Below are 25,740 nucleotides of genomic sequence, written 5' to 3'. Positions count from 1 at the left end.
CTTTGTTTTGCTCCTCCATCTCAGAGAGCCCACAGACACGTAGCTTGGTTATCTTTGGCAACATTGTTGTTATTTTCTATCAACCTTCCTGCATATCACAAGATAACATCCTTCCCATAATGCATGGTCAAAATCTTGGGCTATTTTGAGTTTTCACTGCTATAAAGTGCCAAATTACGTATGTTTTACCTCTGCAATATCCCTATCTGTGCACGCACTCCCTTCTATCTCTGTTACCCTAGTTTAGGCTCTAATTACTTATATTTTAGACTATTATAATCATCTCTCAGTTTTTAAAATGAAAATTTAGCAAATGATTACTGAGAACTTACTCAGTCCAAACACTTACTAAGAACTAGAGATTCCAAGAAATGGTCTTTGGCCTCATGAAAAGTACGATAGAAAGAACAAAAACATAGGCAAAGGCCCAAATTCTATCCCTTTTATAGAACACGCTGGGAAACGGATCTTCCTTTAAACATAGCCGGGACCCGCCTGCCCCACGTGCGGAGGGGAGAGCGAGCACTTCATATCCCGCAGCCCGCACTGGCTCCAGCTGGCTCGTCTCTTGTTCCTCTACATTGCCTTACATGTCGCAGGAAGTCCAAAAACCTGAATGAAGGCTTCAAACTGCATCATGATATTCAAGTTCATAATCTTACTAATTTCTTTGTATAAAATGACAGGACATTACAGTGATGGAGACTTTCGAATCTATTCTATTACTTGACGGACTCGGAGAAGTGATTTTCTCAACTAGCAACAGACCTGGGACACAACTGGCCTTGGGCTCTCCCCTCCAGAACTCTTACCACTACAGCAGGCACCTCAGGACAGGGTAGGGAGGTGAATCAGATGCTCTATTTAAGTGCAGGGCCAAGAGCTGTGACATGCAGTGTCCTGATGTACAAAGGAAGTAGAGAAAATGCAGACTCCTCCAGCTGCAAGCCCCTGAGGCCAGCTCCATTCTTTGGTGTAGAAAGCCACTTCACAGGCGAGAGAAACAAGAATGAGGGTCATATTCGAGACGTGCCTGGGGCTTCTTAGGAAGTAAGAGAATAAAGCCGCGGGGTCAGAGCAGCAAGCCAGTGTTAACCAGGAGGCTTAACTCCTGAGATATTTCTCCTTTGGTGGCACGCCCCCCCCCCCACACACACACTTCAGATATCTCTCTTACTTTGTCCACAGGCCCCAGGGACTGTGTGATCAGCCTCCCTTCCCACTGTGATGATCAACTGCACACAAGATGGGCTTCATAACACCTCTAGGGCGTTAGGGAACCAAATCCGGCCTCCTTATTCTTTTATCCACAAAGCAAATAGTGCAGCCCTTCAGAACCTTTCTAAAACATTTTTATGCAAGTGAAAAAAAAGGAAACTGTGGAAAAAATAACCCTCCTTGTAGACACTTCCCCCAGTAAAGTTAGTATATCTATAGTCAATGGTGAGTTTGACCCGAAGTAAGAGTATTCTGCATTTCAGAGGAAAACCAGATTTGGGCTATCCTTTAAGTTTCATCACAAGAACCAATGTGAAGCTCCAGAGGGATAAAATCCTAGGGTAAAGGGGAGGAGATGCTAGGACTTGAAGATGTTATTGGGGATGGTATCCCTGAGGTTGAAGAACTGCACAGTGGAGGGTGAGCAACACACACACACACACAGGCCTCCCTTCCTTCCTCCCTTTCCTTTCACCAATGCCATCCTACCTACATAGATCCCTCAGTGGACAGAGATTTGGGGTAAGATGAAAAGTGAACCCCGGGTAAGAACACAGGCCACAGCAGAACGTATGTGAGAAGAAAAAAGACAGAGAAAGGAAGAGAGGGAAAATGCAAGCCAGAAACAGCAAGGAAGAAAGGGCTGTTAAGGATGAGCACAAGTATGAAATACACAAAATATATAAAACTAAGGAACTACCTGTAACGAAACTAAAAATCCCAGGCCTCTAATGAGCCACGTCCTTGATTCTTGATGCCCTGATTGTGACTAGTTCTTCCAAAGATAGTCGAATCTTAGTAGTATTAGAGAGTCAGCATATTTTAGTATGTAAACAGCATATTAGAAAAAAGAGAGCTAGGCTTACATCTTGTCCATTAATGCCAGGCAGCCCTGGATCTCCTTTTTCTCCTTGTTCACCCTAGAAAGAAACAATTTATACAATGAAAAATGTTACATCTGACAACCTTTACTAAGAAAAAACAAGAGTTACATTGTTTGGGTATTAATAACAACATGATTACTTTGCTAATCCCTTGAAAGAAACATTTATTAAAAAAACAATTCTGAGGCCTAAAACCAAAGAGAAGTTTAAAGGTTCAAAGAAAAGCTGCATAAAAGTGATTAAAAGGATAGAAATAGAACAAAGATTATTTATTTTCTTCCATAAGCAACAAGGAACTTTATTGAGGGCTATTTGCCAATATACGTCAAGGGTCTTAAATCTGTTCATTTCATTTGGCCCAGTGATTTTGCTTCTCAGAATGTATCCTAAGGAAATAATTAGAGATGAAAAGTCTTAAGGCACTAGAATGTAGAGTGGAATGCAATTTATAGTAGCAAGAAAAAGGGAAACGTCCTAAATGCCCACAGCAGGAAACTGGTTAAATAAAATACCATACATGGATATGATAGAATATGATGCAGCCCTTAAAATCATGTTTATGAATTTTATTTTATGCTATAGGAAAGCTCTCATGATGTAAAAAGTAAGACACAAGTAATGGATTAACAAATTTAGTGAATAAGTGTTAATCAGTACCTATTTTTATTACTTTAAAGTTATAAACGTTTAAAATGGCCACTAATACCATTGTTGATGACACATACTCATAGTGACATATATATATGAATTACCTTCTGAAAGGTTTATACTTGTATTAGTGCATTCTGTTTATCTGTAGTATAATTCAAAAAAAAAAAAATGCCTGTCCACCTATCCATCTACCTACCTATCTGCGTATTCATTTACCTATGGGTCTTAGAAACAACACTGGAAGAAAATAAATCAGAACAATAAAAGTGGTTAACCTATGCATTCTGTGATTATGGATGATTTGTTTCCCCTTCATTATACTCCTCAGTGTTTTTCAATTTTTTAAAAGAATAAACATATATTATCTCTATAATTAGTAAAGTGTTCAAAATAAAAGAATATATTATGTATAGAAAAACTCATCCAAGGCCCAAGTCTATCACATATCACTCTGTGTGTGTGTGTGTATACTAATAGTAGTAATTATCTCTGCTTTGTGCCACCTAGGTGATTTTTACACTCTTCTTTATATATTCTGTTGTTCTTTTTTTCTGCAATGAACATTATTATTTGCAAAATAAATTAAAGAAAAGCAAGCACCTGATTTTAAGAGACAATATATTAAACATTCTATAAGCAGAAATACACATGTACGGTCCCAATCATTTAATACTACGTATTATTAACTTGATTACTGGAATATAAGAAATGTATAGACATTATGTACAGGAGAAACAAAAGTGTATATGAACACATTCAGTGCAATGGGTTCAAGTTAGAAGGAAGCTGAAGATTTCAAACTGAAAATGGAGAGGAAAGCAGGTGCCCCGCAGCTGTGCTGTCCAGTATGGCAGCCACCAGCCACAGGGGGCTATTTAAACAAATCTGAAATTCAGTCGTTCGGTTGCCCTAGCCACAGCTCAAGTGCTCAGCAGTGCCTCTATATTGGACTGTGCAGATTAGAATATTTCCGTCCTCACAGAAATTCCATTGGACATGTGCATCTAGAGGATGCCATATATGATAGAAAGCAAAATGAGAATGAAGAAGCTCAGAAACACACAGAAGAAAATGTCTATGTAGTAAGGGGATCAGAAACAACACGGTGTCTAGATGTTGACACAAAATCTGTTCAGCATAAGTTAATAGAATAAATTGAAATTTTTGACACGAGAAGACAAATATAATTCCATGGATATCATTAACTTTCAGAATGTAACTAAAAATGAGTATAGTCTTTATTTAAAATTAATGGTTCTCACAGACAGAAAAAACAAGTAACTCTAAATACTAAGCAGATACACACCTACAGGGAAATCTGCAAGCTTGACAATGGTACTAAAAGTTAAATGATAATAATAATATCATAGAGAACAGAGTTGGTATTCTGATGGGGTTTGTGCTGCACAGCAAGAGGATGAGAGCACAGCAAAGGGCTCAAGAAGAAACACGTTGCTTCAACTTGATTGCTGGCAAAGTCTGCAATGGATTTTAAAAACTATAATTTTTAATATAAAAAGTAAGTAAAAGTCACTGTGATCAAATATGGTTTATAAAAAACAAGTCATTTACTTTATTGTGATCATTGTTACCAAGCCCTTTTGTAATGTATACTATGTGCCAAGCACTGCTTTCAGCATCTTGCAATTCTATGACAATTTAGGATAAAGACGTATTACCCTCACTTTACAGATGAGGGAACTGAAGACAGAGAGATTAAGTAACTTGCTCAAGGTCACACAACTTCTAAATGGCAGAACTCTGACTCAATCCAGACAGTATGGCCCCAGGTTCTGTGCTCTAAAACTATTAAGCTCATTTGCTTTTGAAACCGACCAGGAATAACCAAAAATACAATGTATCTGGGTTTCTGCAAAGCAGGAGGCAAAGTCTCTGACAATGCTCCTCAGAGCAGAAAATGGAAATACAGGGCAGGTAATATCACTGTTGATGAGTATGTAACTGGCAGAGGAATGGTACCCACTCACTTGCCTCCCTTCCTTCCCTCTCTCTTTCTCTCTCTCTCTCACTCTCCTATCAAGGCCTCTTGGCATTATTGACATTGCTTGTTGTGGGGCTGTCCTGTAGATTGTAGGACGTTAAGTATCATCCTGGCCTCTACTTACTAGAGGCCAGTAGCCAGCCTTTCCCCCACCCCCTCTACTCTCAGTCCTGACAAACAAAAAAGTCTTCAGATATTGCCAAATTTTCCATAGAGGGTGAAATTGCCTCCAGTTGAGAACCACTGATATATTATATATTATAATATATATGTAACAGATTTATTATATGAAATGTTACAACAGACTGAAACAATATGCTATAATAAGCAACATAGACTTTATTAGAAACAAATGTGCAATCTTGCATTTAAGTTAACTCTGGGTGGCTTAGAAATCTCACTTAAAAATAAAAATATTAAAAGAGCAGAAGAAAATATAAGTGAGCATAGCTCAGAGTTCATGGTGAGTAAGGTGTCTCTAAGTATGGAACTAAAAAAAGAAATTCATAAAAGAAAAATATATTTGACAAAATATTAATTATAAACTTGTAAGACAAAAATATTATAAACTAAACTAAAAGGCAAATAACAAAATGGGAAAAGTATGATATGGTGGCTTAATAGTTAACATCACTAATATGCAAAGAGTTTTTATCATTCATAAGAAAAAGAACAATATCCCAGCTGGCAATTGAGCATAGGACAAATCAGGCAATTCACTACAAGGAATACAAAAGAAATGCTGGATGACAATTAATAATATTCTAACTGGTATTAGTTCATCAGGTTATCTATTGTGACTAGGTGAGCTCTAAGGCTTCTCCATTGTAAATTCAATCATCCCTTGAAAAAAGCACTGGGAGTTGTATATTCAGATAGGGGGAAAAAAGATAGTCAAGGGTTGCATACTTAATAAATCCCAAACAAAAGAAATTTGACAATAGTAACCAGCTGTTCCTTTCTTCTCTATTGAGAAGAAAATGAGTAAAAACAAAACTACAGCATTAAAGATTTAAGCTAGAATTAAAGAAAACTTATGTGACATCTGAGGTTGTTAGTCAATGCAGTTAGATTGTTTTTCAGTGTTTGGATAAGTTCAAAAGCAAAAAAGTTTCAAAAACAAAACCAACAGAACATCTCTGGAGATTTCTTTGAAAATGCAATAAATCATTCTAGTCTGATGGAAACTTAAAAGCAACTCCAATCAAAGGAAAGAGGATAAGTGGGAATTAGATTACACTTAAGATTTTTCCTTCCTATTCTTCGATATAACTAATTTTAAAGCCATACCAAAAGTTAATGTCCTTCCAAACAAAATTGCAGTGCTTTGGCATTCAAAAGATTACATTCAGGTAAGTAAGGAAACTCTTTTACAGAGTCTGAATTAATCCATTGTTATCCACAATGCAGGTAGTTATTAACATTACTAATATTTCAATAGATACTAGCTTCTATTCTATACACCCCTACTACTACACGCCAGTCTGTGCTAAGCACATTACATAGTAAGGACTCATTTTAATTCTAGCAGTAACCCTATTAGATGAGTATTCTCATCCCCATTTACTGATGACATATCAATAGCTCAGAGTCCACATGTAACTTTCACATTGTCAAGGAACTCCTATTATCCCAAGTTACTTGCTCAACTACTTTGATCTCATAGGGACTTAATAAACTCTAATATATCAACTTTTTCTTTTATGGATTGTCCTTTTAGTGTCCAATCTAAGAATTTATTTATAAATAAACAGTTATCTATAAATAAATGGATAAATATAAACATAATGGATAATGTGGGAGATAATAGACTGAAATTCTTTTTTTCCTTGATGTGAATATCTAATTGTTCCAATAGCTTTGTTGAAAAAAACTATTCATTATCTGCTGAATTGTTTCTGTACCTCTGTTGAAAACAAGCTGTCCACACATATGTGGAGTTATTTCTGGACTCTATTCTTTTCCATTCATCTATTTGTCTATCCTTACACTAATACTATACTTTCTTGATTATCTCTATAATAAATGTTGAAATCGGGCAGCATAAGTCCTTGAGTTTTTTTTTTCAAAGTTGTTTTGGCTATACCAGGTCATTTGTATTTCCATATGACTTTTAGGTCACATTTAATGTAATTATTGGTATGTTGTATATCCATGTGCAAAAAATGAACTTTGGTCCATAAATCGCACACTGCATGAAAATTAACTCAAATGGATTTTAGACTCAAATGTAAAATCCAAACTATAAAATTTCTAGAGCAAAACATAGAAGAAATCCTCTGTGACATTGGTTTAGACAGTTTCTACTTTGATTTCTATATGTCATATCTTTTTCATTCCTTTGTTCTTTCTTTACTGCCTTCATTTTGTTGAAAAAATATTTTTAGCTTACTAATTTGGTTTTCTCTTATTAGTATTTAGCTTTTTTTGTTTTGAGAATTTTAAAAAGTGGTTGCTCTAGCACTTACAAACATGTATCTTTAAGTTAACACAATCTATTCCACTTAATACTGACAATTTCAGTAAACTATAGGAACTTTGCTCCAATTTAACTCCATTTCCTTCCCTTTTCTGTGTACTATTATTGTCATATATATTAAATCCATATGTTATAAACTTAGTACAGTTATAGTTTTGCTTTAAAAATGTGCTTTGAAGAAATTAATAAAAGAGAATACAAATGTATATATTTATATATCTATATATGAATATACAGATATCTCTATATGTGAATATCTATATCTATCTGTCTACAGAATTTTTTACACTGACCCATATATTTACAATTACCAATGTTTTCCCTTTCTTCCTATGGATTCAAGTTTCTGTCTGGTATCGTTTATTTTTGGCCTGAAAGATTTCCTTCAGTAACTTGCGTAGGTCATGACTGCTAGCAAAGAATTCATTTTATTTTTTGTTATTTAGGAATGTGTTTCTTTTTGCCTTGATATTTGAAAGATAGTTTCATTGGATATGGAATTCTTAACAATTCTTAGAATTAGTAATTCTAGAAATTAATTTCTTTTTGAATATCTTATTCTATTGCCTTCCGGTCTCCACGGTTTCTGAAGAGACATTAGCCATTATTCTTATTGTGGTTCCATGTACACAATGAATTGTTTTTCTCTTAGCGCTTTCAAGATTAACTGTTTGTCTCTGGTTCTTAGCAGTTTGACTATGATGTTTCTAGATGTGGTTTTCTTAGAGTTTATCCCACTTAGGATTTATTGAGCTTCTTGGATATATAGATTAATATTTTTCATCAAACTTGGTAAGTTTTTGGGCCTTGTTTCTGTCCTGTTTCTCTCTCTCTCCTTGTCCTGGGACTCCCATTATATAAACTGGCATCCTTGGAATCACTCCTATGTCTAAATAGCTTAGCCATCATCCAGGAGTTGATGATGGACATCAGGACAGAAGTTATGTTTTAGCACCTCAAGTCCATAAGGCTCCCACCTTTTCTGAACAGTCAGTGGGTGCATTGGAGAACATTCCATGTTGCAGCTTCTTCTCAAGTCTTCGTCGGTTTTTCCTTTTTGCGGGGCTTATTCAGATTTCCCCAACAGGTGCACGTAGTTTCCCAATCATCCTTCTACCCTATATATGTATTTTATGTTATATATTTAATCAGTGCAAACTTTTAACAAAATAAATTTAGTATGAAGACTATCTGATTTATGTTATTCTCTGGTTTATGGGCATGAAAGTAAATCTAGTCAATATAGGAGATCAGAAACAATCAAAACACATTCCTTTTTGTGAGTTATTAAAGTTTCAAGGTTTCAAATAAATTTATCATATAGTTAGTTTTTCAGCAATTTAAACCATTAAAATATTCTATTTCTGTTTTCTATTCACTATAAGAATCAATAAGTCAAGACTTTTTTGCCCAAATGTTATAGATTTTAAAATTAAAAAAATACATATAAAGTATATTACTAACCCACATGTATAGATTAATTAACTAAAGGAAGTTACAAAAAAGAACCTTTCTTTTCCAAATAAGAAATTCTTTTCTAACTTAAAGATATCTGTGACTTACCATTATTGTAATATAGCTTATGAAAGATACTAATTTAGTGCTGTTGTTGTTATTGATGAAGATGATGATAAAGAAGTGACTAACTGATTGTGTCTCTGGCAGCTAAATATATACTGAGAAACATGATAGATTTTCAAAAGCTGCCAAGCCAGAGCTTAAGGTTCTAACTGTCATCTAGTGAACTGAGTCGGGCACGTGGAAACGGGAGCCCTCAGACTAATCCTACGTCTGTCTCTACAGCTGTGTGAATCTGTAAGTCTTTTACATTATTGGCTTCTTGGATTTTTAAATGATAAAAGCAAATAACTTCTACACCTACCTAAATAGTATCATTGCAATGCTGAGATAAAAGAATTTATATGGAAGGTGCTATATTTTGAATTACATTCACCCAAATTCTTTTTAAATGATGACTTCATAAGCCCACAAGGATGGACTGAGATAAAGGCTGAGATGACCTTGTGTTCAGAGACCAATGCCCCTGATTTTTAAAGTCTCAAAGAGACTTTGTCTTGATAAACTTATTTGCTATGTCACAGATTGTTCGAAATTCTTTTATCTAAATGGATTAGAGCCAAGATTACTCATCTAATTGCATTTGTGACATAAACCTAATTAAGTTATCTCTCCAAAGGGGAGAAAGAACTTAATCTAACAAAATAACTTCTATAAAATCACCTTATATCAACTTATTTTAGTAACTAAAAATGCAGATATATTAATAATTATAGATTGTAAATTTAATGTGGTTCATATTTCATATATGAAGAACAAAGCCTCTTTCAAGAAACACTTTCACTAGTGTATCACAAGCCATTTCCAAGATCTACTTGACAGTCTATTACTTTGAATAATTTCAAACACAAAAATGTTAGTGTAATCAAAGAATTTAGATGGTCCTTGGAATTCAAAATAGCAAGAAGTGGGCTTTGATTTGCGAACTAACACATAGCATAATTCTGGTTAAATAAACACATGGTTTCACATAACCTCAAGTCATCCATTATTAACTTTCCCTAGTCTTGGCTACCCAGTTACCTTGGCTAATTGCTATGGATGGAGTCTACAATTCGAGACTCTCTTCTAGAAAGTTATACCTTTGGGAAATCTATTAGGCAGTGGTCTTTCATGTTTGCTAAAGTAGTCTCAGAATTTCCAGCCTTCTTAGAAGCTGGTTTTGTGGTACAGGGACAAAGGAGACATTCAAGAAACTTTTGCCAGGACTTTTACAGACACTAACATACAGCAGTAAACTAATGCAACCATAGAAATGGTCCCAATGTACCATGTTGTCAAGATGGCATGCCACAGCCCACCCTTCCCACTTAGCCTAAAACTGTAGTCATTACATTAGGAATGACAGATAATAAGACACAGTTAGTTTCAGATTAGCTGAGTGTGAGGAAGAGAGAGAGAGAGGACTGATTTTAAAAAGGAGAAAGGCAACATAGCAGGAATAAATCCTGGTAATGTGATATTCCAAGAAGTTCCTCTTTGGGGAAGTTAGTCTGAGTGGGTGGATAGAGCAGGGGCAGGTCATGGCAGGATCAGGGCTGTGCTAATATAGGCCCATTCCTCAAAATCCTGAGGCTGGTCTGCCTCTTCTCAGCTGCACTCAGGCAGAGGCACACAGAGGTCTCCCACAAACGTCTCCCAAATGAAACATCATCAGGAAGAATTTTTTAGTAAAATAGTGGCATTTTAAATGACATTCTCTCAGGCTGATTTGGAACTGGTGCCACATCTAGAGTGAATTCTCAAAACTGCCAAATCATCCGTGTACTAGTGTGAACGTCTCCAAATTACAGCAATGTCTGCAATAATATTTCAGGCCCTTTTCAAAATTCTCCATTTCATTACATTTTGCTGATGAGGAAAGGAGATGAGACTTTACACTCATCTGGGAGAGAAAATTCAGTCTGTCACAGCTGCTGCTTGGGAATCCAGTGAGAAGGACAGATCGAGAAGAAACTCTCCACACTCACCACAGGCAAATCTCCGCGAGGTCCAATACCCCACGGCACCCATGGCCATCTCTGACTTGGTCTTCGTTTGACAAGGATGCACGCACTAGAGAGTTTACTTCTGTGCTGGTTTTTGCATTAAGTCGTCTATAAACTTTTCTATGAGGTCTCACCAAGAGTCAGCAAGATGTAAAGAGCAAAGAATGTAACATCAGTAACATCACAACCTTTCTGAGCTTCAGTTTCTTGATCAACAAACTTGGCCTAATAATATCATCTATCTCTTAGCATTATTGTGAGCTGCTGCCTCTGAAAGTTTACAGACTTCCCATAAATGTTACATATTTTTGTTAAAATAAAAATATGTAATGAATCAATGTAAACTTATGAAACTGATAACTGTACTGTGGTTATATAAGAGAATATCCCTATTCTTAGAAAATATACAATGAAGTATTTAGGAGTAAAATGCCACTATTTAAGTAACTTATTTTCAAACCATATGGAAAAAATTATATATATGTGTGTGTATATATAAGAAAGAGAGAGGGAGAGAGAGAGCACAAATGATCTACCATATGAGGTAAAGGATAAGGTGTTTTCTGCATTACTTTTGTTTTTATAACTTTTGCTAATATTATTATTATAAATTTTGGGGCTTAATTTTACTCCTTGAACCTTGATGAGGAAAACTTGCAATTATACATACAAGACCACAAAATATTTTAAACTATCTTTGAATCTCAATCCCCATAATAAGCAAAATTATTCCCATTAAATTCTTGAAACATTTAAATAATTATAAGTCTACTTAACTATGGCAGTATTAAGTAATCAAAGAAACTGATCACGTGACAATCTATGTAAGGCCTTATGCTAAGCGCTGGGGATGTAAAGACTCAACATTGCTGTTTGGGGAAGACCAGCCTCTGATAATTGACAAGGGAGCCCACAATTCTGAGAGCCACAGGCTTCAGTGGTGAGGTGAGTACTGTGAGCAGGTGTGGTCAGGAAGCCTTCATGTTGGAGGTGAGAACTAAGTTGGGCCTTGAGATATCATTGGGACTTAAATAGTGTGCAGGAGCCTGGAATGCGCTATCCTAATAGAAGAGAGGAAGTCGTCAAATTCGCCTCGTTCATGTCAAAGGGATTGGAGGCTACCTGGAAGAGGTTCCTACTGATCAAGGATGGGACAGTTTGAGCATCAACAAGGAAACCACAATGGATGAAAACAGGTTCACAATATTAGAAAACAAACAAATGAAATAAAACATAATTGGTAATCATTGATACTAGAAGATACTAGAGAATCAGCTCATTATAGTATATCAATGGAAAGGATCAAGCATTTAGCAGAGCCTTGCTTTGTGAACCATACCACTAGGTAATCCGAGAGTAGATGAGGGAAGTTCCTCCTTATAGAAATATCCCGGCTAGGAAATGCAGAGGGGATGACAAAATTAAAATATCACCATTTTGCAACCCTAAATGAATTAATGGGTGTAGGTTTGATGATCAACGGCTGCTATCATCACAAAAAGAGAGATTTCCAGACATTACATCACTTCTGACAGGAGAGCACCACGCCACTTATGAAGTAGTCTCGCCAAAAACATCTAAATCTGATCTAACTACCTATTTAAAGGAAACCCAGAGGAGAGAGGAACACATTAAATGACACCATGGAAATGTAACCAGCAAATCCAGACTAGAAAATTCTTCAAGACAAACAACCTGGCTTCTTTAACAAATAATATAGTGGAAACAAATAACAAAATGACAGAGAGATTGAGGGGAAATTACAGATTAATCGACACTTAAGGAGCAGCAACCAAGTGGAATGTGGGGCTTACTGGGACCCTGACTAAAGCAAATTATTTAAAAAAGTTTATGACTTTTGTGATATTATTGGAAATCTGAACACCAAACGACTATTTAACGGCATTAAGAAATTATTGTTAAAAGTTTGTGTGACAATGGTAAAGCAGTTACGTAAGAAGAGTTCCTGTCATTAGGGACACATGCTGAACTGTTCATAGAGGAAGCATACGCTGTCTGAGATTGCCTCGAATTCATACAGGGTGGGGTCTAGCTGGAACGTGACTGGCGATGAGGTGAAGCCAGCTGACATGCACATAGGGTTCATTATCGTCTTCTATGTACTTTTGTGTTTCTTGAAGCTGTCCTTAATAACTTCTGTGATATGTCTGAGTGCAGGTTCTTTACTTTACAGAAAGATAAGTGAAGTGTATTTTTCATGTCTACAAACATAGAGATGTACTATTTAGGCATATTCATAATTAAACTTTGTGATGCCTATACAAGAATTTGCCTAGTAGGGTAAAGCCCCGGACATGAAGACAGAAGTTCCTCATCCACAATCGATGTCCAGCAGTTACTTAGGAGCTTACAGGTGTGGGACACTCCTCTCATTCACCTCACCCTGTGCTACGGGTCAGGTCCTCCTATTTTCCCACTTTCTAGATGAGAAATTGAGGGAGGGAAAGGTAATGTCTCAACACACCAACAAGTGGCAGAGCCAGGGTTTTAACCACAGGCAGTCCCGTTCTGGGGCTCAGGCTCTTAAACTTGAGCATCTTTTTAGTTCTGCACTTAACTACTGGGCAAGTGCCCATGTTTCAGGCAGGATCCAGGATCCAAAGAAATGGGAGAAGGCTATTCCAGAACAAGGGAATCGTCCATGCAAAGACACAAACACGAGGACCAGCATGGTACCCGGTCTGGGTAAGCGCAGGGTTCTGAACACGAGAACTGCTGTGGGATGAAGCCAAAAGCCAGACCAGATTAGGGTGTGAAAGACCATGCGGGCAAGGGGGGCGTCAGGACATCCTCCTACAGCCACCGGGGAGGCACTGACTCTGAGCAGAAGACTGACATTGGAATTTTTGGAGCTTAATGGAGCTAGACATGTGGGACAAATTATTGAGAGAGGAGAGATGAGGGGTAGGAATTCAGTTCCGAGGCTACTGCATTCATCTAGACAAAGCAAGGAAGGCTGGAACTGAGGGTGATGGCTTGGGAATGAAAAAGAAGGGCAGCTACGAGACCTGAGATGCAACAGAAACAAGAGACAAGAGAGATATAAGAGTTAACAAAAATTACAGGTTTGGGGCCTAGGCAAAGCTTGGGAGGACAGTGACATCATCACCACAAATAGAAAAGAGCAAATGCAGCAAGAGGCCCAGGAGCAAGAGGACAGAGGAAAGGGGTTGCGTGGACACACTGAACTGAAGGAAGGACAGGTCTGAACTCAGGAGGACAGGTCTAGTGGGGAGTGGGGTAAAGTGACCAACCCCAGAGGAACTCAGGTGTGGGATATAGATGTGGGAACCATCCTCCTGAGAGGTGATGGCTGAAGTGATAAGCTGAGACCGCCGAGGGAGAGGGAGGTAGTTTGGTTTGAATCTCAAAAGTATTGCAAGTCTGTTAATACACAGATGTTATTTTCTATTTCTTTTTTATTCCTCCAGAGCATCCAGCACAGAACTCAGCAGACTCTCCTGTCTGATTTGTGAAGAGAGACAAGAGGTGCTAGGAGGCTTTTCATAAGCAGTGCTTGCATTGCCCAGATGATCCCAGCACAGCTTTTATTTATCATGGGGATGGTCTGCTTTCTTACTGTCTCATCTGGGAACCAACCAAAATAAGAGGGACAGGCCAGGTCTCAAAAGGAAATCTGTCATGGAGGATGAAGACCCTTGTCAGATAATTCAGCATACACTCCTATTCAGACTGAGCCATCATCATCTTCTGTATTACTTCCCTATTACTCAAGGGTGACAGCACCATGGCTCCTCCTGAATTGTCAGTCGGTCCAGCCGACAGGAGCAGTAGAGGCAATGGTGTGTAAGTTCTGACCTGCCTCTGACCTGATAAACCATTGATGGAGAAGCTGCAGTTAATTGAGAACGAAACTCTAGGAATCAGGAGAGAAATCTGTAACAGCACTGCTCTTTGGCACATTGAAATCATTTCTGATTTAAATTTAAAAACTTTCTTAAAAACTAAATTAAAGGTCTGTTTCTTACAGCAAGGCCAATCGCAAACCATTTCTGAGTCTTTTCTGGAACGTATATGAGTCAGATTATTTAGTTTAAAGCTTTAAGGATCCAAATAATTATCTTTTTTATTCACTCAGTTTATTCCTCCCATGTCAGAACTCAATGTTCATACTTAATTTCAAATTTTTCATATTTTCCATTTACTGCAACCTTGGGCTGAGAAAGCCCACTACTTGACTGAATTTTATACGGCACTTTTACAGCGTTAACAACTCTATTCCAGTAGGGGTTCTTTACAGGAGAAGGAAGACTATTAGTCAGAGGGCTCCTGAGTAGGCACAGCAGGAATCCTTACCAACAATCCAGCACGAACCCCACAGGCAGGTGAGCACAGCTGGGGTGCACTGTGTTAGATCCAAGTCTTAGAGGCCAGTGAAGGGAAGAGATGTGATGCCAATGGTGGTGCTTATGTCGCAGCTTTTAGAGATCTTCACAAGCACATAAGCACCTCTGGATGATTCTTACAACCGCTTTGCTGTTTGTGAAGCCAGTAACCATGCAATCCTTTCAAGGACTTTAATCCACCAGGGTGAGATTTATTTTAAGTTTATTTCAACCATCAGAGCTGATGATTCTCAATAGCAAATGAAGAATTTCCCTTGGATAGAATTTCCGTGGATAGGTTTGTAGATTAAAATAACCACTACTCTCAAATCTTGGTTGCTGTGCAAGAATCTCTGAAGGAGTTGATTAAAATGCAAATTCCCAAAGCACACGCCTGGACTTCTGATCCAGTAGATCTGGGGGGGGGGCCTGAGGAGCAGGCCGTCTAACACCCAGGAGATCTGGCAGAGGTGGTCTGCAGACCACGTGATGAAAAACACTGGATGGCATTTGTACCAGATGCTTTTCATTAAAGTATATCCATTGCTAACTAACAATTAATACCCTCAGCTTAAACTGAAACACACACCCCCTTCTGTTTCTGACACATAAGAGGAGGATTTTCTAATACTTAGTAATCTGTGAGTCGTTAAAAACTTTACTGTCAGCTATTCTTTTTAATGGACACTATTCTATGAATGTTACCTGAAACTAAAAACAGTGTAATTAATTGTTGAATTTGCTTCCTTCCTGACTTAGCAGACTGTCTTACTGAGAAACATTTATTTTTCTAAACTAAGTAAGACAAATATTCAAGCTCTAGCTTACCAGAGTGAACGCTCTACGCAGAATACAACAGGAAGAGAATAGGTGTTTTAACAGTGCCCTGATCTGTGTTTTCCAAAGACCCTAATGGGCCCACTGGAGTTGTTATAATCTATTAAATTCAATTTATGTATGTGGAAAGTCCTTAAATATGCATTTTATGATAATATGCTTTTTAAGATGTCCCCTGATATATATTATACACACTATTACACCATGATGGTTATTAACTCAGTAAAATTAACAACATGCATTTCTAAATGGCCTAAACTTTCAAGGACTCCCAGGAGAGACTTTTTTGAGTGAAGTTTTTGAAATGAGGGAACTTTGACAATTTTGTGAACAAAGAAATAAATGTTTATGGAAATTCTGAAGACGCTCAGTAATGGTAACAGAAACTCAGGTTCCAGGGTCCTTCTCTCTACTTTCCACTCTGTATATCCACTTTCAAGTGGTCCTAGTTTTTCTGACTAAGCTCCTTCTCCAACAGATTGAAAGGCACAGTCTCTGAGTCTTCCCTCACCCTTTGTCTGCTTTTCTAACGGTGCTGAACTCACATCAGACCATGGAACTATGGATGTCAGGAAGGTGTTTCTACTCAGAGGAACCAGTAAAGAAATGATTATAATGCCTCCGTGTTTGACATTAGTTGTTCTCCAATTGATTCATTTAGAGTCTCTTCCATTGAAAGTCAGAACCTGGCTACAAGTGGAATCATTAAGCTCAAGATTCCAAAACCATCCCACACAACAAAACTCAGGCTAAATACAACTTTTAACCATGTACTATCAAGATTTCAATAGTGAGGAATTCATTTTCAAGCATTACAATGCCCAAGGAAATAATCTCTTCCCTGAAAGACATGTTTTGAAGAATACTTTGTGTTCTGAACCCAACTCCTTAGGTAGGGAGATTTTTGTACTTACCCAAATTAAATCTAAAAAAATAATTTCCCTCAAATGCTACCAGCTCTTAAATGAAGCCCCTAAATTACACATTTCATCATCATATTGGCATTAATTCCTTCTTTGAAGTGAAGAAAATTATCACTCCCCTATGGAAAATGGTTTAGGCTGGTCTCAGAAAACTCCACGGCAACACTCAATACTCAACGATAACAGACCAATGGCTAAAATGTCCCCAAGGAAACAGAGAATGTCCCAAGAGCTATAAATCCAACTAAATTGTCACGAAAGTACAAAGTAAAAAAAAATCTAGGAGGATATCCACATACTCTGCATTTATATTTTTCATGAACTTTTCGAAAAGAAACTACTAGAAGACAAACATGAGCCAACCAAGAGAATACAGAAACTGTAGGCAAAGGACTGACAGTGAACGCAGATTCCAATTAGCTGCGGGACTAAAAGAAAAAAGAAAAATTAGGGATTGTGGTTAAAGAGCAAAATGTAAATATTATAAATGCTAAAAAATGTTGAAATTATATATCTAACAAAAATTAGGAGAGAAAAAGATAAAGGAAATATGAGTGTAATAATTCCTTTATCTTTTGTGATGAGCTGTTAGAAGATTGTCTTTAAAGCCAATAAACTAGAGAGAAGCATATCAATAATAACAAAAACTAAGAAAAATAATATAATTCATTGAAGTCAGATAGTGGCAGGGATGGAAGTGGAAATATATTAATTCTGTCATTCTAGAGAAGGAAATCAATAGGTAGTAGTAGGAAGATAGAGAATGTAGTTTATTTTATGTATATAACCACTGAAACAAAAATTTTCCAAACTTTGAGGAGAAACACAAAACAAGGCAATTAAACAAAACAAAGTAATTAAACCTATAATTTAAAATCTTTCACAAAGAAACCTCCAGATCTGTTGGCTTTTCTGGTGAATTCTTAGAAACACTTAGGAAGAATTCAAATGTTACACATACTCCGTCAGAGAACAGAAAAAGAGGTCAGAGTTTTCAACTCATTTTATGAGCCCACCATAACTCCGATACAAAATCTGACAAGCAAATTACAAGAAAGGAATCTAAGTTTTTCATAAACATAGATGCAAAAATCCTTAAAAAAAGATATAGTTAATTGAATCCAGTGACATACAAAAAGGGATAATACAACATGAACAAACGAATTTTATTCTAGGAATCTAAGTCTGGTGTAACAATTAAAAATCAAGCAATCATCATATTAATAGAAAAGAAGGAAAATCATATTATCATCTCACAAATTGCAGAAAAAGGATTTTTAAAATTAAATATCTGAATAGGTATTCAGGGGAAACTCAGAAAATTATATTCTTAATGTCCTTAAAGGGCATTGTAGAGATAAAGGGTCTCTACAATAATCTAAAGCATACTTAATGATATATTGAATTCTTTCCCCCTGAATTTGGAAAAAACACAGGGATGTCCATTATAACCACTTCTATTCAATATTGTTCTGAAAGTCCTAGCCAGTGCAATATGGCAAGAAAAAGAAATCCAAGCAATAAGGACTAGAAAGGAAGAAGTAAAACTATTTATTCATGTATGCCATAAGTATATCTAATAGTTTGATAATCTACAAACTATTAGAATTAATTAGTTAATTAAGCAAGGTTGCTGGATACAAGGTCAATAAATAAAACTCAATGTATTTCAATATTCTAGCAGCAAACAATTGGAAGTTAAATTTCCAAAATTATTTAAAATAGCACTAAAAACACCAAAAATGTAGTAATAAATCTAAGAAAAATTATGTAAGAACTCTGCAGTGAATATTACATTACTAAGAGGCAATAGAGAAAACCTAAATAAATAGATATACTATGGATTGGAAGACTCTAAATTATTATAAGGTAAATTCCTCCCAAACAATCTGTAGATTAAAAGAAAACTCATTCAATCCCCAGCCCAGTGGCATAGTGATTAAGTTCACATGCTCTGCTTTGGCGGCCGGGGGTTTGCAGGTTTGGATCCCAGGTAGGGATGTACGTGCTGCTTATCAAGCCATGCCGTGGCAGTGTCCCACATATAAAGGAGAGGAAGATGGGCACAGATATCAGCCCAGGGCCAATCATCCTCAGCAAAAAGAGGAGGATTGGCAACAGATGTTAGCTCAGGGCTAATCTTCCTCACCAAAAAAAAAAAAAAAAGAAAACTCATTCAAAATCTCAGCAGGTTCTATGTGTGTGAGTGTGGAAACTGACATGCTGACTTGAAAATTAATATGGAGATGTCAAGGTCCTAAGACACCCATGACAATCTAAATGAGCAAAGTGGATGGACTTTCATCATTACTACTTTCAGCACAACAACCACTATATAAAATGTCAGTAATTTAGGCAGTGTTGTATTGATACAAGTATAGACAAACAGAGCAATGGATCAGAAGAGAGAAGCTCCCCCCCTCTTCTTTCTTTGTCTATTTTCATTTTTATTCTTGTTAAATTGCTCCTGTTCTGCCTGATCCTGCCATTATCATTGTCATGATCCTGGTTCAGTGTCATTTATGTATTATTGTAGCAGTTACCTAGCTGTTTTTCCTATCTTTAATCCATCTGCTTGCTTTTTAAAGTTAAAAAATTACCTAAAACATACACAAATTTTACATAAAGTCCTAAACATGATCACATAAAGTATATATTTTAGGACAGATTTTAAAATGTGTTTTTATGAAATATTTAATATATGCTCAAGAATATATGTATCTGGGAATGTACGTAATATAATATGTGAATATATTTTATGAATATAAAATTTATAAATATAATAAAATTTATAAATATAACAAATATAAAATTTATAAATATAATATATTTCATAGATATAAAATATTTTTAAATATAAAGAATATATATAATGTAATGTAAATTTTGAAGTATAACAATGAAACATACTCTCCTTGCCTCCCTTTTTCATTTTTACCCTTTTCTGGATGCCAGATCTTTGTTATCAACTTTGTAGCTATCCTAAATTTTTTCTCCAAACTCATATAATCACAACTGGATATACACACACACACACAAAATGTGGATTTTGTCTTTTTTTTACTTTAAAAATTGGTTATATTATATACATTTTTCTGCATTTTTACTTTCTCCCCCAACATCATCTTCTATAAATCAATTTACATTACCCAGTACCATCCTGACTTAGTCTCAATAGTTCCATAACATTCTATGATATTGACGGGCCATAATTTGTTCAAGTGTTTTCCTGTTAATGACTATTCACTCTGTTTCCAGTTTTCTGCCGCTACAAATTATGCTGCAATAAACACCATTATACGCCTGTGATATACTTTATATAGATCAGAGTCCCAAGAACGGATTGCTAGGTAAAGGGATTATGCTTTAAAAAAATTTTCAAGTAGATGTTGCCAAATTGCTTTCCCAAAGAGGCTGTGGCTCTAAACATACCACCAGCAACGTATGAGAATGCCTTGTCCTTGAACCACGTCCAGCGACAGGTGCCAGGGTGATGGTGTAGGTCACAGCTCATAATTGCTTTAAATTACATATCACTGACTACCAGGGAACCTGAGCCTTCTAAATCGTTGTTAATATTTCGGGTTTGCTCTTTAGTAAACTATCTATTTGTACGTTTTGTTCACTTTTAAAAATTAAATTGTTCTTCTTTTCTTATTGATTTTTAAAAACTCTCTGAAAGGTACAAATGTTAACTGGTTGCCTGTTCAATACATTATAATATTACCAGAACTATCATTTTCGAATTGATTCTGATTATGGTTGATTATGGTCTGATCAATGGTCTCTACCATTGAAATGTTTAATTTTTATATGTCTAATACATCTATCTTTCACTTTATAGTCCGTGGATTTAAAATCTTGGTTAGATATACTCTTGTTTCTAGATTGTACAAAAACAAAATATTTATTGTTTTGTTTTGATTTTAACATAAATCCTTTGTCCATCTGGAATTTATTTTTGTATAGGTTATAAGATATTTTTCATATGGATAGAATCAGTGCTACCAGCACATAGCTGGACTAATCTATCCTTTCCCATTGAATTGAAATACAAAATTTGTTAAATTAAATTCTCATAAATTCTGGGATCGATTTCCAGATTCTCAGTTTTGTTCCACCTGTCTCTATACTACATGATACAATATTTATGTTATCATGGTGACTTTATAGGATGTTATAATGTCTGGTAAAGCGAGTCTATCCTTACTATTGTTCTTTCTCAAAAATTTTTTGACTCTTTTTCTGGTATTTATTTGTCCACATAAACTTTAAGCAATTTTATCCAACTTCAAAACAATTTTTAAAACATGTCAGAAAATCTATTTGTACTGCATTAAATTTATATATTAACTCTGAATTACTGAACTTTTTTATATTGTAATTTTTAAGAAGACGGTATGTGTGTTCATTTAGATCTTGTTTCTTATGATTTGATTTTTTTGCATATATCATGTTCCTTTCTTATTCAAATTTTCCCAAAATTCTTATTGCTTTTACTGTTTATATTCGTAGAGTGTTTCCTACTCACATTTCTAGATGCTACTAAGTTAAAGAAAATCTACTGTTTTTTCAATATTTCTCTAGTATCTAACAATTACCTAAATTCTCTTATCAATTAAAAAAAACTCCTACCAAAGTCTCTCAGGTTTTCTAGCCAAACACTTAAGACTTTAGTAAAAAGGGAGAGGCTTATCTCTTTCTTCCAATGCACATAAGTTATTTCATTTTCTTGTGACACAGACAATTTTACTTCCAGAGGTCTAAATTTTGCTTGTTTAATTTCTAGTATAGTTTTGCCCTTTTTTAAGAATAATATTTGTTGTTGAGTTTCAGTAAAAATATTTCATCAATTTCTATTTTATTTGGAGATTTCATCATGAATGATTATTGCATATTATCAAAGCTTCAGCATCTATCTATATGATCATTTAATTTTCATGCTTCAGCAGGTTGATGTAGTATTAGGTTGATAGAATTCCTTAACTTGAATCACCCTTGACTTCCCAGTATTGATCTTTCTTTTGCTGAATTATTGAATTCTATTTGCTAATATTTTATTTTTAAAATGTATATCTATATTTGTAAATAAAATTTGATTATAGTTTTCTTTTAATATTTTATTAGGTTTGGTATTAAAATTATGCTGACTTCCTGGAAGTTGTCCATCTCTTCTTTGGTCTAGAATAGTTTAAATAACATTGGCCAGATAAAACTCTGCTGAAAAACCCCATTAGTCTTGGTCCTTTATTCAATGGTAGATCTTGAATCACCTTCCACAGTAATTAGTGAAGTCGTATTTTTCTGTTATTCTTGGTCAACTTTTTACATTTTTGGGGGGAGGAAATCATCCATTGTTCTAGGTTATCAAATTTGTTTCTTTAGAATTACACATAGTAGTCTCTCAGAATTCTTTCAGTCTACACACTATCTGTGGTCAAATTTATATTTATAAATTTCTTTCTTATTTCCAATTTGTCTCATTTCTATTTTCTATTTTCTGTTTCTGTTACTGAATTTTATTTACTTATTTCATGGGCCATTTTATTAAACCAGATTTTGGATTCTTTTATCCTTTCTACGATTTTTAAAATTTTCTATAAAATTTAGTGATTATATTTATTAATTCCCTTCTACTATTTTATTTTGGTTTATTTGTTGCTCTTTTTATTATGTATAAGATAGAAACATTTCTTTTATTTTTATATTTCCTGTTTTATAATAAACAAGTTTTGCACTATATATTTTCACCCTAGTAGAGCATTTTTATATTTCATATATTTTGCTATAAAGTATTTTCTTGTTTATTGATTTCTAGGAATTTCTCTTTTTATTTACTCTTTGGTTCAAGGGTTATATTTAGGGGTGTTTTTCTTCATTTCTTAGTTTATTTATTGTTGTTTATATCCAGGAATGTGTCTTGCAAAATGTCTGCTTTTTGAATTTAATTCTTTTAGCTAAGGAATCATAAATTTTTCTAAATATTCCCTGAACATACAAAATAATTATCTGTTGAATAATTGATTCTCCCTCTCTGTCTGTCTCTGTCTCTGTTTCTCTTTCTCTCTCCATGTACATACTCTATAGATATATGGAGAGAGAGCATATAGAGAGCCATCAACCTAAATGAATGGAAATACAGCAAAAGCTGCAGGTGCCAGCTCAAATTATACCTGAAATTTCTTACTCCTCTTCTCAAGAACCAAAAGAGGGAAAGACAGCAGCAAGGCCCACTGTTGACTCACATACTGACCAGAGGTGACACAGAGAATCCCTGAGGACTCCTGTGACAACTTGAGGAGGGAGATCACAAGAAAAGACTGGACATCTGGCTCGTAAACTATTGGAATTTAGATCAGGAAATCTGGGTTCTTTTGTCAATATGACCACGGCTATTTATTAGCAGGTAAAGCCAGGAATTCACCCCTTACACTTTATGATCAATTGCTAAATCTTGTTTGACTCAGAAAAGAAGTGGTTATATCTCATGCTTTTTCTCTTCTTTTCTTTCTTGAATCAAAGAAAGGATAAAATAATTTAGATTAAGTTGCCTTAGGACCTTAACTAACAGAATAAACCTAGACTAGAGGCCAAATCCTTTTTCCATCTTAGACTAAAATTTTCAATTTCTATAAATTGCAAGAAAATAGCTCAGAAATTCCTGGGAAATGCCAAGCAAAACGCTTAACTCAAGTCCTATTTAAGCCAGACTGAGTCTTTCAAAGGACGTTAACCTTTCTAGTCTTTCGTCTGGAGACCTCAGATAGGTCTTCTAGTGGGAAGATTCTTCCAGAAATATCAAGGTCCCCCACCATACTGACTGCTTGTCTGTGGGTCAGGTGGTGCCCCTCCCTGGGGGGAGTGAGCTAAACACACTGTCGACTGAAGGCTCGGAGGGGACCTCCTGAGGTTGTTTCCTGCCTGTTCTCCTGGTTGGGTGCTCTGCCCGAAGCTGTGCTTCAGTTGGTTTTTTAAAAGTTCTTCTTTTCTTTTTCCCTCTGGTGGTGGTCACTGCTTTTCATTCTGTTACACAATGCACTCCATCTGGTTCCCTCCACATCAACTTTGTCCCACTCTGTGCTTTTGAATGTACAACTTTATTTGCCTCTTCCTTGTTCTGGAGAACTCCTACCTCTGTTTCAAGACTCACTACTGAATCCTTACCCAGCTCACGTGCCCCTGCCAGGCAGAGTTATGGACTCCTCCTCTTCCTTCCCACAGCATCCTGTACAAACCATCAAAGGCTTCATACATGCTCTTTGAAACAATGTTTTGTCTTTTTCATCTCTGTTACCCTAGTGCTGAACACAGTATCTGGTATAGAGTGGGTAGTAAATGGTCAAATAAATGGATGATTGAAAAAACAAATGTGTTCTAAAACCTAGCATGTGTCTTGAAGGAAACTTCAGTATCATGTTGGGTTATAGTCAGCATCAAACTGCTTTGAAAATAAATTGAAGGCCTGTAAATCATTGATTCTAGCTAATCACCCTTGAGACCAAGACAGACATTAAGATAGGAGAGGACAGATTAAGGACAGATAACTAAGAGCTTGTGGAAATTAGTCACCGACATGAATTTCTGAGAATCCTGGAGAAGGAAAGGTCTAGATCCAACGTTTCCTCATTTAAAAAATATAAATGAGTAATAAGTAAGGTGGATATTTATCCCTCGCAAAATTCTAGAATTAATTATTAAACAAATTGGTTTTAAGCTATTAGTAAAGAATAACATGATTATCAAGAGGGTATATCACGTCAAAAGACAAAAATCACACAAATGTTATGAGATTGGTTTACTTAATTCAGTAAGACATTTAACAAAATGTCTTAGGTTGTATTGCATAAATGTGGGTTAAATTGCAGTGAGGTAAGTGAGTAAGTGGTTAAATAAAGATCCTCATTTTAACTTCATTTATGTTTAGTTGTCACCTAGAAAGAGTACTCCCATGGTGTGTTGCAGAGCTGTGCTCTGGGCCTTATTCCATATTTATATCAGTTGCTCAAAGACCCAGAATTTATGTCTACAAAATTCACGGCTGTTACAAAGCCGAGAAAAGTGACCATTGTAACAGGTGTCAGAATCAAGAGTTAAAGGTTGACAAGTAGGAACACAAGGCTAAAAACCCCTAAATAAAAATCAGTACATATAAATGTAAATGCTTACCTTTTGATTCAAGAAAACAACTACTGAACCGTAATATAGACCCTTTATATTCTGAGATTCATTCTAGCTCTAAACATTCATAATTCTAGAGGGAATCCAGCCTAGCCCTTCTTTCACAGATGAAGACTCTGAAACAGCCATGCAATCAGCTCGAGTAGAGCCAGGATTGGACTCAACATTACTAAATCACAGTTCCTCACTCGTACACTGCCTGTAGGGTTCACTGCTCCAAACATACCAGAAGAACTTGTCCGCTTGCACATCACACACCAGCACAATGAAGAGCTACAGTGTCACAAGACAAAGGCTGTGGGGAATACGAGGAACCTGGAAACCAGGGTCCATGAAGCACAATGGAACAACCTGAAATACTAACAAGGAAGTGCTCGGGAGAAAGCACTAGCTATCTTCAGCCCTCCCAAAGGTGGTCAGTCACTTGGAAGAAGGAATAATCTGAGAATGCATTCTTCCAGAGGGTCAGAACTGGGATAAATTGGTCAAAATAACGGGGAATAGATTTTGACTTAAAGAACTTAGAAGTGTCTGTTATTAGCATTCACGAGCAAAGCCCAGATGACCACCTGTCAAAGTCCGAATAGCAGGAGAGAGTCAACTTAGATGACCTCCTAGGTTCCCTCCACCCTAAG

The 25,740-nt window shown here is 36.0% G+C and overlaps 1 protein-coding gene across 3 annotated transcripts in view; it reads right to left on the bottom strand.

Moving 5' to 3' along the window:
* The window catches only part of COL19A1 (collagen type XIX alpha 1 chain), a 297,117-nt gene that overhangs the window by 179,592 nt on the left and 91,785 nt on the right, over positions 1 to 25,740 (bottom strand). For all 3 annotated transcript variants that reach the window (XM_014782544.2, XM_087437889.1, XM_087437888.1), the window contains one exon: positions 2,085 to 2,138. In XM_014782544.2, coding sequence (XP_014638030.2) covers positions 2,085 to 2,138 — 54 coding nt within the window. The remainder of the gene's footprint in view (positions 1 to 2,084; positions 2,139 to 25,740) is intronic.

The sequence above is a fragment of the Ceratotherium simum genome, chromosome 13, assembly GCF_057802395.1.
Source record: "Ceratotherium simum simum isolate JZ-2026a chromosome 13, ASM5780239v1, whole genome shotgun sequence".
Lineage (NCBI taxonomy): Eukaryota > Metazoa > Chordata > Mammalia > Perissodactyla > Rhinocerotidae > Ceratotherium > Ceratotherium simum.
Note: the sequence above shows the minus strand (reverse complement) of the source record. Positions and strands in the feature narration are given on the sequence as shown.